Source organism: Fistularia commersonii, chromosome 20, assembly GCF_037954325.1.
Source record: "Fistularia commersonii isolate RoL2024-O1a breed Wild chromosome 20, RoL_Fcom_v1.0, whole genome shotgun sequence".
Taxonomy (NCBI): Eukaryota; Metazoa; Chordata; class Actinopteri; order Syngnathiformes; family Fistulariidae; genus Fistularia; species Fistularia commersonii.
In genome coordinates this window covers 11,214,693-11,230,826 of record NC_141303.1, presented here as the reverse complement: position 1 = coordinate 11,230,826, position 16,134 = coordinate 11,214,693, and the positions used below count along the sequence as shown (strand labels likewise).

The 16,134-nt window shown below is 40.8% G+C and overlaps 1 protein-coding gene across 8 annotated transcripts in view; it reads left to right on the top strand.

Moving 5' to 3' along the window:
- The window catches only part of gphnb (gephyrin b), a 96,515-nt gene that overhangs the window by 32,899 nt on the left and 47,482 nt on the right, over positions 1-16,134 (top strand). For all 8 annotated transcript variants that reach the window (XM_086166968.1, XM_086166966.1, XM_086166965.1 and 5 more), the window contains exons 2-6: positions 340-418; positions 10,756-10,813; positions 11,066-11,158; positions 15,877-15,971; positions 16,060-16,126. In XM_086166968.1, coding sequence (XP_086023094.1) covers positions 340-418; positions 10,756-10,813; positions 11,066-11,158; positions 15,877-15,971; positions 16,060-16,126 — 392 coding nt within the window. The remainder of the gene's footprint in view (positions 1-339; positions 419-10,755; positions 10,814-11,065; positions 11,159-15,876; positions 15,972-16,059; positions 16,127-16,134) is intronic.

Here is a 16,134-nt window from a genome sequence, read left to right as displayed (position 1 = left end):
TTTGCCTGGATGCTGCACATGCATTATGACTGAGCATGATAGTTAACAATAAGTTAGTGGCCTGTAAAACAGGTAGGAGAAGGGTTTGGTTTTGAATACCAGATCTTCTTCTCATAGTGTATTTGGCTAAGTTAATGAGGGGAAAGTAGCAATTAGGTTGCAAATGAAAACCTACATTTTAATTTTTTTTACAAATACAAAGGAATGTGTTGGGCTAAACAGACGTGGTCTTCAGACATTGCTCACATAATGAATGTGTGAATCTTCCATGGCATAAGGCCGTAGGGGTCATGTTTTCTAATTGAGTTTTCCTTTGCCTCTCTGTGTCTGTCTGTTCAGTGAGTGACAGCTGTTTTCGAAACCTCGCAGAGGACCGAAGTGGCGTCAACCTCAAAGATCTTGTCCATGATCCATCCCTGTGAGTATCAGCCTTTTCAAGTCAAAATCCCAAAACAACAATGCAACCCTGGGAATTCTCGCATACAATTAATTACTCAGAATATGGCGCCACCCGTTGACTTTCTGTAAATGTACCGATATGCAGCCGACAAATCCTCAGTTTGTTTCCATGCGTTAGAATGACAAAGTCTTTTTTGCCAGAATGTTACAAAGAAACTAAACATCACCTCAACTAAACATATCAGGGACTCAGTGTTGCCCTGTGTTGAAAAATATTCCCAGCATACATCACAACAACAAAGGAGCTGCAGCACCCTTGTGATTAAGCATGACTTTTGGTAGCTGCATTATTTACTAAAAGAAGCTAAATAAGAGAACACAGGTGAAAATCAGCTATTGTGTCCATTGACATTGGAAAATCACTGGAAGTTCAGTCTGAAGGTACTTACAGTTATTACAATTGTGCAATACAACAATCCCTGTATTTGCACTTGTACTGGGTCGGGTTATATTTGGGATATTGGAAAAATGTTGACATACAAATGAAATCTTTTAGTAAAAGTATTTTGAGATTTGTTTTTGGTTTTTGTCACTAACAAAAGTTGTGATACATATTTTCACAGTTTTTTACTGTTTTTAAAATCTTGCAGGAAATGCAGTGAAAAGATTTGCAATGAAGTATCACTAAAAGAAAATGGCATCTACGAAAAATTAGGAAATTTACAGAAAGTCTGTAAGAATTTCTTTAAAACCCGCCAACAAAAAAATCCCTGTCAATCACAATATTCATTCTTTTCACGTCAATCTCTGCCCTTGTGGTCATATGTGTTTTCAGATGGAAGTGAAACATATAGTTTATTTTATTCATTTTGTACAAAACACAAGGTTTTTCAAAAGCCAGATTGGCCTAATACTCAAGCCCTTGGCCTCGAGCGCACCCTTATGGTTACCTGGGTAATTCTCATTTGACCCATTCCTTTGCTGCATGTGCCCCATCACGATAAGGCCCGCGCCCGGTTCACAGAATTACAAATGGTCAGCGGCTTGAGGACAGCTTGGAAGATCCATGCGTGTCGTGTCCCTTTATGATGAGTTCATTTTGAGGCTAACATGAATGTGTGTGTCAAGTGTGTGACAGAACCGGCTTGTGAGGAGGAGTGCCATGCTTTGCTCGCCATGCAAGACCGAGCAATCACAAATCCATTACACGCTTGTGCAGTGTTTAGCATAGGAGACAAAAGTGATGTTGTCTCCACACATGAACATGCTTTACCACACGTGTGTTGTCTTTTAATTGTTTATCCAGAATTCAGGCCAACTTGAACGAGAATGCCACCTTATAGGACACATCGGATGAGACTAATTCTGTTGAGATTTTGTGTACACATCACTGTGATTCAAATCTTTACTCTCAATAACTGAGATGATGTTTTCATGATGTCGTCTGACATCGAGTGTTGTCAGCATTTTGACATTGCCAGTTTTTGTGAATATTTTACAACATGACTGCCATTTCTGTCATTCATTTATTATCTATTCCACTTATGCTGTAGTCAGGGTTACAGTGGTGCTGGAGCCTATCCCAGCGATCATTGGGCGAGGGGCAGGGTTCGCCCTGCAATGGACACCAGTCAATCGTAGGGCCATGTATCAAAACGGAAAACTATTCACTCGCTCATTTACTTGCCTGGCCAAGGTAGGGTGTTTAATTAACTTGCTGTATATTTTTGGACTGTGGGAGGGAACTGGACATCCCAGAGGAAACCCACGCAAACTCCACACTGGGAGGCTGCCCTGTCAGAATCGTACCGGTGACCTCCTTGCTGTGAGGTGCTAATCATTAGTATGCCAACCATTGTAGCCCCGACTATGCCTTTTAGATAGGATTAATCTATATGTCGTTAACCATAAACTTCAATCACATAGTGTTGGAGTAACAAAAAAAAAACAGTTTTTAACTAAGAAAAAAAAAAAACAAATCACCCTCCATTAAGATCATCTACTTGGAAAGGGCACTTTGATAACTTGTTACTGGAAACACCTTCAAAACCTGTTTTTAATAGCAGTAAAATACGACACAATTTCTATTTTAGTGTGTAATTCCTCAATGTGATGTGAAAAGCCACAGGTGCTGCAGTAATTTTCACTCTTGCCTCACAACAAGAGGGTTCCATGTTCTAATCCATCGGTCAGCTGTGCTCTTAACATGTTGAGTTGTCATGTTCTCCCACTTCCTTCAAGAGTTCTCTACCTTCCTCCCTCAGACTAAAGACATTTAGTAGGTTAATGAAAGACTCTTCATTGTCCACTGAGGTATTAGTGACTGGTTGTAAACCGATCCAGGTCAATTCCTGCCTCCTAAATCCATAAAAATTCTCCTTGGTCTTCCTCTAGACCTCCTGCCTGGCAGCTCCAACCCCATCATCCTTCTTCCACTATAGTCACTATCCCTCCTCAGTCTGGCTTCTCTGACATTATCTCCAAAACATCTAACATATGCTGTTCCATGTTCCTCTGATACTCTGTCCTGATCCTATCCATCCTCGGCACTCCCAAACAGAACCTCAACATCTTCATCTCTGCTACCTCCAGCTCTGCTTCCTGTCTTTTCTTCAATGCCAGGGTCTCCAACCCGAACAGCATTGCTGGTCTCACAACTCATGTCACGTCATGTACACTTTATCTTTCATTCTGGCTGATGTTCTTCTATCGCATCATACCCCTAAAACTTTTCTCCACCCCTCTTCAACCTGCTTGAACCTGTTTCTTCACCTCTTTTCCACACTTGCTCTGGACTGTTGACCCTAAGTGCTTAAAATCCACCATCTTCTTTATCTCCACTCCCTGAAGCCTCACAGTTCCAGTCGGGTCCCTCTCATTAACACACATATATTCAATATTGCTGTGACTAACTTTCATTCCTCTTCTTTCCAGAGCACACCTCTAGCTCACTAGTTTTTCCTCCACCTGTTCACTGCTCTCATTAGATAGAATATATTTTTCCCATTCAGTTATACATACAGCACAACATCAGCGAAATTTGACCACTGGATATAACCTATCACGGATGAACCATGAGCAGAAGGCAGCCACTTAGCAGCACCAGGGGACCATTTAGGGGTTCGGCGTCTTGCTCAACAACATTTCAACAGGCAAGGAATGTTCCGTTCCCACCAAGCCCCTACAGATCACAAATCATCTGCAAACATCATAGTCCATGGAGATTCTTGTCTAATCTCATCAGTCAGCCTGTCCATCACCACTGCAAACAAGAAACGGCTCAGAGCTGATCCCTGATGTTGTCCCACCTCCACCTTGAACTTCTCTGTCACACCTACAGCACACCACACCACTGTCTCATACCTCACATACATGTGCACCAGTCAAACATACTTCTCTGCCACTCCAGACATCCTCATACAATACCATAGTTAAATAGATAGTGGCTTCACACTGGGAAATTTGGTCTGAACAATAACATACTAAAATTCATCAGACAACAAAAAATGAAGCTAGGAGTGAATTTTGAATTTGAATACTTTATTCATCCCTTCCAGGGAATTCTTCTCTGCATTTGTACCAATTATGAATGTACCATGAGAAGTGGGCAGCCACTTGAGCATTGCCTGGGGAGCTGTTAGGGGTTCAGGGGTCTTGCTCAACCATACTTCAACTGGATAGATGGAGCTCAGGCATCGAACCAGGCGATCGCTTATGATAGCCACGCCCTCCCACAGCAGTGAAGTGCATGGATGCACAAGGTGTGTGTTTTCAGACTAAAACCAAATAAGGCTACTGTGAGGAGTAGAGTAGTGACTTGGTAGGCAGGCTGAAGAAAGCAAAAGCCACCAGCCATGTGTCCCCAGGTAGCGTGCAGTTACCTGCACAATTCACACAGCTCACAGTCCGAAGGCTCTATGGCCACGTCAGGTTGACCACCCAGGACGCTTTGTCCTCAATGTGCCACCGCCGCTGTGACAGAGATAGATAGACAGACACTCAACTAGGGTGGGAGGGAGTAATGGGCCTCAGCTGGACACATTACACCAACTGTAATCACAGCGACGCTCGGGCACACACACCCACATGGATGCCGGCACACGCGATCAATCAGTCTGCCCAGTTTGGCATTCAGGAGCTTCCAGAGGTGTGTCAGGGTGAGGGGAAAATGATTGGTGGCAAAAAAAAAAAAAGGGAAAGTATCACAGAGGGTGGGCGATGAAACAAATGAAACACACACTCAGGGACACAGAGCTAAGACGGATGTGTGTTTTCATGTGTGCATGCATGTCTGTGTCCTTTCAGTGTGTACTTTATGTCATTCATCTTCACCTGCTCATGTATGAGCACATCCTTCTGTGTAGATTGATATATTTTTGCACATCGGGGTTCGCTGTTGGTGTGTCAGTTGATGCCCTGAATGCCAAATGAGGCTCTCTCTTTGTCTCTAAACCTCCACTGACCGATGGTGGAACAACCTTTGTCTACGTTGAGATTCATCAGGAGCTGGAACAGATTGAAAGCCAATCAGGCGAAGGGCAGAATGCCCTGTTAGGTGCACAGATACACCAAAATTGATGTGCCTCTGGATGTAACTGCACAGTGAGGTCATAATCGAAATAAGGACTATGTTCAAGCACAAGGTATTTAAGGAATCTTACAGTTTTCAATTTTTTCTCAGTGGACTTAAAATGATTTGCAGCCGGTTGCTTTTACACTTTTTTTTATTCTTATATCATAAAGTTCTGGTACAAAGTAGATAATGTGCAGATGTGCAATGTGAAATAAGTACTCAAAACTTTCCCTTTTCCTAATTTCCAGATAACTTCCTGTTCATTTTGAGGTAATTTCATACTATATGAAGACATTTCTTGGAATTTTCCGTTTTTCCTGACATTTCAGGTGAAGTTTGCTCATTCTTTATGTTGTTTTTTGATTCGATTCCAAGGTAGCTGTATCTAATTTTAAGGAACTCCTTATTTTTTTCAGGTCCTGGAGTTTATGATGAGGTCTCGTCTATTTCAATTTGTACAAATACAGTTTCAAACAGGTAACAGGCAGTCCCCAGCTTCTTGCAACTTCAATAGCATTACAGTAAAAGTCTGTGCAGGAAGTGCAAGAATTACTTCGACAATGTACTACTGCAAACTTGACAATGTAAATGGATTGCCATGTGTTTTGAGACATCCCATAGTGAGGCCCGAGTGTCAATGAGTTGGTGTCTCTTTAATGCAAGAGACCCCAGGTTGCAGGCCCTATAATTAACCTACTATTTTAATTATTTACCTTGTCTGGAGATGTATCTTTTTTTATATTTCAAGTTAAAATTCAAAAAATCTCTCACACTTGTTCTCCCTCATCATAAAATAACCATAAGACTTACAGAGTACGCAAAGATTTGTCATTTCAAAAGTTCAACTGCAGGATGTCTCCCATTTCCAGTGAAAAGCCTGCGTACCTGAGGCAGAGGGGTTTCAAATTATGCCTCTATGTTTCTTGGCGTTGTCACAAATGCTCAGATTATTCAGAGTAGCTTCCGACAACCGGCAGACTAATGTGAGCCTTTTTTTCGTCTCACATTCTTCTCATTCATCATTTGTCATCACCAAGAGTAAACACCCAACTCTGGCAACAAGAGGGAAGGGTTGACATTTGGTTGGAGGCACCCTTTTTTCTTTCGTTGTGTCACTGATGAAAGGGAGATTGTAATACATTTAATATATTTACTGGTGAATGCAATCCTACGCTTTGCATCAGTGGATGAAGCTCAGTCTCAACATTTTCAAAAGGTTACCTGGCTGTTACTCGTGTGTGTCCTGGTTTCTTTTATAAGTTTGGAAATGTATTTTCAAAATCAGGTCTGTATGTAAACGTGAAACAAAAAAAGGCTTATTTTTAAAATGTTCAAAATTACAAGTAAATAAAATTCAACTCAGTTATAATCCAACTATCTTATTTAAATCTCATAAAGTCATTTGCACTCTTCATCACCTTCTATTTGACTGGCTCCAGACATTGTGTGTGTGTGTGTGTGTTCTTTTGTGTGTATGAAAGTGAAAGAAACAGAAAGACAGAGTAACATAAGAAAGGGGGGGATGATGGCATTGAGTCCCTTGCTGGGCACTCACAGTGGGGATTTGAAGAGATGTGCTTGTCCGTCCCTCCCCACCTCTCTACCCTTCCCTCTATCAGGGAACATGTTGAGAGGTGACCCCTTGGGAGCTTTTATATATATATATGCACAGACGAACAACTCCAATGTAATGGGACTGAGTCCCTGCTACCATAAGGAGTGGCAAGATGGCTAAGACCCACTTCCTGTGTGTGTGTGTGTGTGTGTGTGTGTGTGTGTGTGTGTGTGTGTGTGTGTGTGTGTGTTGTGTCATAGGAGAGTAAAAGAGAAAGTGAGATTGAGTGCTCTGTACAAAGAACTTGTATTATTAATAAAATAACCCTGGAAGATGGATTTCCTCTTGAAAGTGTCCCACAACCACTGAGATTTGCAGCTGGCTAACATGAACACACACACACACACACACACACACACACACACACACACACACACATTCTCCTCTGTTGGTAAGTGTGTCCCTGACAGTCTGTTCCTTCCTTCTTTCACTCTTTTCACTCCCTCCCATTCTGTCTATTGCTCTTTATCTCCTCTGTGCTCTTCTTTTATTCATAGACAGATTTGGCCGTGGCGTCCAGGCTTTCAGGCCAAGGCGAGTGCCACCCCCCCCCCCCACACCCCTCACCCCCACCCACACCCCCAACCCAGCCCACCCTCCAACATCTCCTTCTGCTTGTCTCATTCTTCCCCTTTTCACTCCTCTCCTCTACTTCAGGTTTTGTCCATGCCTCCAGCGAAAAAAAGAGATCTTTTTTTTTGGCCACCTTTTTTGGTGGCCAGAATTCCCCTGGCTGTAGTTTGAGGAGTTCCGCGTGTTGCTTCATGGCAGAAGGAGATGTCGATAGATGTTTGACTCAAAATGTTGCAGGACTTTTCCTGATTTATCAAAATTCTAAGCACACCAATCGGAATACATATCTGCAAAATAAGTCTTTTGTAGCAACTAAGCTTCTTAAACATGTAGAAAGATACTCATAATTGTTTCCATACATCACTGAAGCTGCAGTCTTTATCAACATGCAATCTGCCATGATTTCACAAAATATATTTATAATTTTGACTAAAGTTCAAGACAGTTCGTCCTTATGCTTCTTTTCGACTTCTTTCAAAAAAACCAAGATAGAGCTAGTTAAGGCATTCTATCTATGTGGAAAAATCTGATTCAAATAATCCAACCCTATATATTAATTTTATCTCATTAGATTTATGGTACTCTTCTACAGACACACACACACAAAAACAATTGTGCACACACACACTTAGCTCTGTGTCGTGAGCAGTGCTCTATCCAACAGTGTCATCAGATGGATCTCTACATATGGTTTTCTTCACCTTTTTGGCTTCTGACATGCAATATGTATGAAGAGACCCCTGAGCTGACTGTCCCTGGATATGTTTCAAGCACACGTATGATTTTGACTTGATTCCTTGCAGAAAAAAGAAAAATCCAGTTTTTAGATCATTACTCGCATGGCATAGTTTTTTCTCGTACGGCATCATTTCCCAAAACTGATCATGAAAACTTTCTTTACTAAATTAATAATGATGAGAGAGGTTCATTCTTAGAAAACTTGCAAACAAGAAGCAACAAAATTGTTTTAAATTTTCTCCCCCCCCCCCAAATCATCTTATGAGTGACCCATCCGTTTGATTTATTAATCATTTCTCCATCAAGGGATAGCTGTGATTGAATGCAACGTCATGAACAACATGAACGAACAAATCAAAGGAGCTGACACTGATGCAAAAGTCTGGAAACGAACGAGTACAATGTGCATGCAAATATATTTATACACTATAGCTTACGTTTGTCTATTTATAGACACATCAGTATGCATTCACATGGACAAGCACACGCCCATGTATAAATCATCAAGTCTGGGACTGTGCTACAAAGACAATACAATTGATTGAAAGCACACTGTTTCTTTCACCAAGAAATGGTATCCCCGATAGTTACAAAACACACACACACAGAAAAAAGACATTCACTGGCACACACAAACTCATACACTCTCTCACGATGAACAACACAGACAGGAGGGGTTGCCTAGGAAACGGTGGGAAGGAACCCCTCTTATTTGTGTTGAGCATATTTTCATTTGGGCTGAAACAGAGAGGCATAAAAACCCCAGGAGAGAGAGAGAAAGAGAGAGAGAGAGAGAGGTGATTTGTCTTGACAGCTCCTTTACTCTCCTAAGGTGTAACACACATGCACAAACACATAATCGAAGAGATGCACATGCATGAATGCATACAAAAAAAATTCACATGCACGCTCACACATGTGCAGAGGTGCCAGAATCACCCTCCCCTCCCAAGCACATCAAATGAGGTAAATCATTCGTGCCACAGAGTGTCAGCAGGGGAGTGTGTGAGTGTTTGTGTGTCAGACCAGCCCAACACGTGCAGTGTTTCAGGAAAAAGTGTCCCTCAAATGATTTTTTCTGACTTCCAATCATTTCCAGCAGGAAGGAGGCAGTTTCCCTTTGAGTTTCCATGCAGACTTGCTGCAGTATTTTGGTGTTGTCTCTTCCTGGCGTACATCGCCGTCTAAAAAACTGAATAGTGGCAATGGATTTGAATGACATTTTCCAAGGCGTCGTTAGCCTGGCTTGTGCTAAGCTTCGACTCTTCGCATGAGTCAAAGTGACTGAGAGCCAGAAAAATAATTTTCTCGGGGTTCGCGGGTATTTGTCTGAGGGATGGTATCATGGTGTTTAAGCGGCTGTCGCAGAGGGGAAACATGATGCAGTAGTCTCCCAAAAATAGCACTCCTTAAAAGAAAAAAAAGGGGTTACGTAAGGGGTGTCTGTGCAGAGCCTTCACCTTGAGCCTGGGGTTGTTGTTTTTTATGGTGCCACGCTGAGTCTGTCCACAGGAGGGCCTCAGAGCTCTCTGCTCAGCAGCAGCAGTCCGGCTTCATCTCTAGTGGGCTGTCCTGTGGAAAATCCTTTCAGGAGGCGATGTTCAAGGGCATTCTCTCTCCCCCCCCTGTCCTCTGACACATCCCTCTATGTCTCTGTCTTTTCCAAACAGCTCAGGTTTTATTTCTCACATGCCTACTAATATGATTACCATATTATCCGACCATTTTCACAGGACTACCTTTACTTCAATGACACATGAAGGTGTCATTATTTAAGTCTTACCAGTAACCAGTCGGACAAAAAATTGTGATTTTTTTTCAAGCGTTGATCTCTCTAAATTCAATATATTTGTGTGTCTACGTAACAGGACACGGTAAAGAAGACTTTTAAAAGAAGACTTTTCAAAAAATTCCCAAATGACTATCGTGTCACAGTGGAAAAATTGTTGTTGAAACTTTTTTTGTCACTCTTGAGAGGAAATACAATAAAATATAATAAATGCCAACAAACCTTCTGATTTTCTTTTGACATTTCGCTTTCAACAGCAGGATGCAATATTTAGAGAGGAAGGAAAGTGGGAGACTGACTCATAACCGGTCCACCAAGGCTGAGCTAGATCTCAAAATTAAGCTGTGATATAAACGTGTAATTGATTTGTAGAGAGGGCAGCACGGTGGCCGTGTCCGCGTGGGTTTCTTTTGGGTTCTCTGGTTTCCTCCCACATATGCAGTAGGTTTCATTGGAGACCCTAAATTGCCGAGATGTATGAAAGAGAGAGTGAATGGTTGGATGTCTCCATATGATGTGTGACTCTAGCATCCCTGATAGACTAACTGCAGGATAAGCAATATAGATAATGAATAAATGGATGATTTGCAGATAAACTTATGTTGTTTTTTTCCGATTTCAGGAAATGTCTGTTCTATTGATAAACATTTTCTCGGTTACATATTACCGTGTTACAAATAAAGTAGACATTTTTTTTGAAGATCTCTCAGAAATCATCTCATATTTGTTTTATTGCCATGTGTTGTCATTTCCAGATATTGGGTGTGGAACTAACTTCTTTGGCAATTTTCTTAATCGCTTTGATCATTTAAATGTTACAATAATTTCTTTGCAGCTTTAAGTAAAGCTTTATACACATCAACTTCTGAGTATGTTGAAAATCATTTTATGTCCAGCCAGGGCCCTTTGTTTGCTGGTATCAATTGACAGGATGAGGCTTGTTGCTCTTTAGCTGACCTCACTGATCCCCCGCTAACAGATGCTGGATAGAGGGGAACCCAAAGGGAAACTGATACTTGACACAAGATGATCATTTTTCTGATTTTACGCATGCTTCTTTTATTTCAGGTTGGGCGGTATGATCGCAGCCTATAAGATAGTGCCAGATGAGATAGATGAAATCAAGGTACGGCAGTATTCACATACCTTTACCCCAAGACGCTGTATATCTGTTTGTATCTGTTATCCCTAACGCTAAGTAACAATATTCTTCTGTAACATTGTAACGCATTACTTCTATCAATGCAATACACACGTTAGGTTTACCAATCTAGCAATCTTAATGTGACAATACATACAGGATTTTACCCACTCAGTCGTAATCTATTGTAGTTTCCAAATTTCTAGATAAAGAGTGTGTATTTCTTTGTGTCAACAGGAGACTCTGGTAGATTGGTGCGATGAAAAGGAACTTAACCTCATTCTAACCACCGGAGGCACCGGATTTGCGCCGAGAGACGTCACTCCAGAGGTGGGCTTTGGTGTTTTCTCTGGAATATGCTCATTCGACATCTATCTGGCCATCATACCAGTTTGAAACTGATTAGACATTTGCGTACAACCAAACTGTACCTTATTTCTATAAAACCTGAAAAGAAGTCATCGCTGTGTAGAGTGTCTTATTCAAATCAGCTATAAGAATAAAATGACGATAAATGAATCAGGATTGAAATTTAAAATTACATTAAGGAATACTACTCAGTATTGGTTTGCTGCGAGTTTCAGGTAACCATGTCATCTTAAAAGTCAGGGTCCATATGTTTAGCAGTGAAATAGCCTTTTTATTCACAATTCAACATTGTGGAAAATAAAACAACTGAAACTATTTTAAACCACAGAGTTGCTTTTCCAAATCCTAAAATGATTCCTTTGAATATTCCAATGGTGACAAACAACATTTCCCTGCAAGTATTCCATATCGAAGTCATGTAAGTAGATATTCTTCTGTGTCTGAAGAAATACTAGTAGATTTCTAACTTAATTAATGTGGGAAGTTCTAGGATTTTGTTAACATTGCCATGCGATATTTTCAAACTAAACGCCCAGAAGTCAATGAAAATGAGGCTTTGTATTGGAAAATTACTGAATAGCCTGATATAACAAAAGACCTGATAAATATAGGTCTAATATTAATCCCACGTTTTACGAGCCAAATGAACATCCCCACAGCCAAATCCTGTCTAATAGATAATAATAGCAGGTAGGCGTCTCAACTTGCCAATCATACAACCCTGCATTTTGTGATTTTGAATTTCAGCTGGAACCCCGAGGGACAAGTAGGTTCATCCCCATACACAGCATCCCTGCCCCTGGGGTCTTTTTCAGCCTGTGACGGCAGAAAAATGAACATTCTCTATAAACAGTCTCTCACGTGATTGATGGACCAATTGACAACAGCTTTGAACAAGCAAAAATGTGGGATTTATTTTTAAGTTACTTGTAGTTATTAGTTGCTTAAATTGATGAAGCGCTTTGTAAAAAATGTGACATCATTGCAGAAACCACATATAATTTTTGAACCGCAAGTGGGGCTGAAAAATCAGAAACTTCTAATAGAACAATAGCTATGCAACTATTCCACAATATTATCAGTGTATATAATTCTGTCTGTCACTCTAATAAATGCAGCGAAGGAAGAGTATTTCACATAGAAAAGGCACATCAAATTATACCATTCCAACAGTGAACAACGTAGAAACATATAACCGAGAGCAGCCTGCATATATGTACACAATTACTAATAGCCTATGAAAATGTAATTAATCCCCTGATCAAACCAGAACACTGTGCACCACCCCTGTTAACTGAGATTTTACCGCGTGGAAAATCTCAGCTAATCTAATTAAAGATGAATTTTAAATTGCCGTAGTAAATTGGTACAAACCAGGGGCCTATGTCAAAACAATAACGAAGCAGGAAATGGGATAGTTTGTGGAGACCTTTTCAAACCTCCTGTTAAATATTTATCATCAGTCAAAGGAACCCCCCCCCCAACACACACACACCTGCGCTAACACCTGCCAACCCATTATCTCGGAACCCTCCTGCAATAAGATGCCAAATTATTTAAAAAGTGAGCCAATGAGGACTTTGATTCTGCCTCCTTATTTCCCATGTGGTCACAGGGCTAATTGCACTGTCTGCTAATCAGTTCACCAGCAAAATATGTAAGCAAATGTGTGTCAGCAAAGAGGCCTTCTTTAAATAAGTTGGAGTGGCAACAGGAGAGGATCTGGCCTGCAACAGATTTGACCTCCACCGCTATCTCTATGGATACTCAGACAATGTGTTCTGATATCTGATCCGGTGATGTTGAACGGTCCAACTGATAGGGGCCGTAGGGGCCAAAACACTGACATTTACAAAATCACACTCACACATGGAAGGAGATTGACAGAGGTGGAGTCCAGTTCCAATAATATATCATCAGCCCTCATCGGTCATAATGAGGAACGGCAGCAGCAGCCTTCCTGGAAGGAGACTAGAAGACATTTGCACTTTGTCACTGATAACAACCCCTATCTGATTCTGTCCACTGCTCCCAACTCAAAGATACACCTTAGCCCTCTGAGTATATGAAGGGCCGAAGGGACACAAGTCAGTATGCGGTGCCTTTGGTCAGAGAGGGTGTTTTTTGTGATTACATGGCAGCTAGTGAAGTTCACACGACCGAAATAAATGTATGTATATATATCATATCTTACGTCAAATAGAATCTTACAGCTGACCGAGGAAGGAAAAACTGATGCAAAATTTTATGAGTGCATTTTATTATTGATTTTCAAGAAATTCGGTAAAAGACACACTGTCCCTTTTCACTTCTCTCTCACATTTACACTTAGGAGACAGTTAATGCAATAAGAAATAAGAGACATAAAGAACAATTGCAAACATTCAGTAAGGGTGTGGCTCTATCTTGCAGCCATGAAACCCATGAACTGTAAGGCAATTTCCTATCGTCGCCTCCCACCAGAAAAAAAATGAAAGTCAATTCGTTTTCATACATGGGCAATCTTCCTTTAAGATTATGACACATTGAGAACTGGAATGTATTTATTTATCTGTATTTAATCATGAAACCTTTAGTTAATATACAGTATATACTACCAATATATCATTTGTAATCACAAATTCCTGTGAAAATGCTTAGTATGTACTGATTTTTCAAGAAAATGGGCAATATAATAAGGTACACCACAAACACATTTCTGGCCATCAGTTATTTTAATAGTTATTTTCTGGTGCTCTCTGAGAGAGTTATTCCTCATCTTTGGCCAAACACTGATCTTCGTGAAAGGAGGTTAACTAAAGAAGAAGCTGATCGACTTGTCCCACTCACTTTCTGCATTTAAGTTCTTTCAAAAATGAATTACACTCCCTTTGGGTCATCGAGGTTTAAGTGATGAAGAGAATTTCAATTCAAGAAGGAGTTTTGCTATTTATTCATGTATTTAGATATTTCAAACCTCCCAAACCGTTCAAGTTTTACGTCACAGTCCATCTGAGGGTGGACTGATGAAAATGCTTCATTCAGTCTGTCGAAGCCGACCGTCCTGTGTTTCTTCCACTCACTGACTTGTGGATTAATGAAATGTGGATTAAACCTCACCCCTCCCTATTTTCTTCTTCTCCCCCGCACCTCCTCAGTCCCTCCCACACACTCCTAACCCTCTCCTCATCTCACTCCCCTCCCTCCACGTCGCTCTCCTGAGTCCCAGCCCACGATGCTCATCTCTGGCTTTTCTTCTTTGAAGTCTTTTTCTCTACCCCCTCCCCAACTATTGGTGCATTTGAAGTGTCACTCAACTCGGAGAAAGCCAACACACATTGCTGGAGGAGACGGCACTGTCATCCCCATCATAAATAAAATTCTGTCAGGGAAATATCACCTGAACCGCAAATGCACACACACCTCTGGAGAAACATGCAGAGGTCCCTGGACGGGCACTGAAATGTGTTTAAGAAGCCACCTTGCTTCTTGTTAATTTTTATATTATGTAAAAACAAGGATGTCCAAACAGGTTTTCTGAGCAATCCTGAGTCAAATTGCCCATTTATGTTATCAGGTGACTGTAGGGGTATGTTGCTGTGTTTTCTATGTAAACTGGTTTGACTGATTTCTTGAATATTTTATATTCAGTGGTAACTCACATAAAATCAACATCGATATTAGCCAAGAATCTGTTAAAACTATACTTTAAAAAGTGACCTTAAGACAATGAAAAAGTACTTGGCTTTTAGTTTGGGCTTTTCTTTAGGGATGATCTATTTCTTTACATACTGTTTCCTTCTTAAATAATCACTGTTTTTTCAGAAAACACAATTGAGACTAGAGTTTTACCACATCCAGATTAAAGCTGTGTCTTTTTTTTTTTTTACATTCGCTTACTTTTGTTTTAAGTTGGAAGTCAAATATTTCTTGAATAGGACACATTGCCCACAGAGAAATAAACAAATGCTTCTATATTGATTCCAAAAACCGAAGCAACTTCGATTGCCGACCGCTCACTTGAGAGGAAGGAGGTCAAGGAAGAATTTCTCGGCCTTTAGATGTTGGAGGTGCAGATCGGTGTCAGTGGGACTGATAATAATACAAATGAATATTTGAACAGCAGACTTCGAGTGAAGTTCAATTTCATGCAACTTCTTTTGTTGAACATGTACTTAAATCCGTACGTGAAAACTTAAAGTGGACTTGAAGTTAGGTCTTCAGAAATTAGGGCAAAGATTTTACCATCGGTGCATTTGTCTGAAAATAAAAAGGACAAAAGATAATATACTGAATTGAATTTTAACAATTAAGAATGATTGCGGTCCTATCCTACAATGTAATAGGTGACTTCATTTGGTTTGTTCTGTGCAACAAGGACAATGTTATTATATCATTTCAGCTTCGACATAGAAAATATGTACATAGAAAGGTTCGGGGAGCTCACAAACCCACATGTACAAGTTTTTGGGGACAAAGTGCAGTTTCCAAACACCTCTTGTTTAACATTTATAAGCATACGCACCTCCTATCCACTAAGCACTAATGATAGCTCAAAGGACACGGACTTCATGTCCCAAAAGGGTAGAAATGCAGTTACTCAGTCAGCATTTGTCCACTCCAAAGTCACACTTTGAGATAAATAAAGGGTTAAACTATCACACCACTAATGACCTCCTCTCCCTCGCTCCCCTCTCCAGGCCACTAAGGAGGTGATAGAGCGTGAAGCTCCAGGGATGTCGCTGGCAATGTTGATGGGATCCCTCAACGTCACACCACTGGGCATGCTTTCCAGGTCAGACACACTCTCCAGGACGAGACCAAAAGACACAACCTTTGACTTTGCATCTGCGTTCATTCACACACGGCTTTGTGCGTTGCAGACCTGTGTGTGGGATCCGGGGGAAGACCCTCATCATTAACTTACCAGGAAGCAAGAAAGGCTCCCAGGTAGGATG